Source organism: Ixodes scapularis, unplaced genomic scaffold (genome assembly GCF_016920785.2).
Source record: "Ixodes scapularis isolate PalLabHiFi unplaced genomic scaffold, ASM1692078v2 PGA_scaffold5__190_contigs__length_132052651, whole genome shotgun sequence".
In the NCBI taxonomy this organism is placed as follows: domain Eukaryota; kingdom Metazoa; phylum Arthropoda; class Arachnida; order Ixodida; family Ixodidae; genus Ixodes; species Ixodes scapularis.
In genome coordinates, this window is record NW_024609880.1 from 2,296,833 (window position 1) to 2,297,686 (window position 854).

Below are 854 nucleotides of genomic sequence, written 5' to 3' on the forward strand. Positions count from 1 at the left end.
ATGGCTTTTGCCACCACTTACGTGAGTCAGTTAAACGAACATCCCACAGAAGAGCACTGGAGTGGCATAAAGCACATCCTTCGCTATGTGAAGCAGACGAAGAATTGTGCACTAATCTACCAAAGAACTGGGAAGTGTGTGCAGGTCTTTTGCGATGCAGACTGGGCTAGTGACAAGGCTGACAGGAAGTCATTCAATGGTTATGTGTTGACGCTAGCCGGCGCTGCAATTTCCTGGAGCAGCAGGAAACAACAAAGTACTGCACTGTCAACCGTCGAAGCAGAGTATATGGCCATGTGTCATGCTACAAAGGAAGTTATGTGGCTAGAGAACTTCATGAAGGAGCTTGGTGTGCACGAGTTTCTACAGCAACCACAGGTCTTGTTGGTTGACAACCAGGGTGCAATTGCGCCGGCGAAAAATCAAGTCACGTCGGAGAGAAGCAAGCACATTGATCTGAAGCACTTCTTCCTAAGAGAAAAGGTGGAAGAAGGAAAGCTGCAACTCCAGTACAACAAATCGTCGAGTAACTCTGTAGACCTCTTCACCAAGGCCTTGAATGGAAGGCTGACCCTCAAGCATTGTGAACGTTTGGGTGTCAAGAACGTGGACGTGGCGACAGTCCATTAAGGGAGAGTGTTGGTAGTGTAATGAACCGTTACCAGATGGCACCACGAATCCAGCGCTAAGGTCGTGCAGCCGTTCCACCATTGTTTGTATTTTTCCCCTCTCTTCCCGCCTGATAAACAAGATGGCAGCTCGGCAGCTGTATGTCGTTTCTTCATCCCCAAATCCACTCGATCCGCGTCCCAGAAATGTGGTCACTCTGCGCACTTTAGATAAACGAACAATAC

The 854-nt window shown here is 48.6% G+C and overlaps 1 protein-coding gene across 1 annotated transcript; it reads left to right on the top strand.

Moving 5' to 3' along the window:
• On the top strand, positions 1 to 630 carry LOC121838028 (secreted RxLR effector protein 161-like). Its single transcript, XM_042293992.1, has one exon. It carries the CDS (start codon positions 1 to 3, stop codon positions 628 to 630), a length of 630 nt encoding a protein of 209 aa, XP_042149926.1.
• Positions 631 to 854: the final 224 nt, after the last annotated feature.

Excerpts from the sequence above, each read along its gene's own strand:
- LOC121838028 (XM_042293992.1), top strand. The coding sequence starts at position 1 with ATGGCTTTTGCCACCACTTACGTGAGTCAGTTAAACGAACATCCCACA.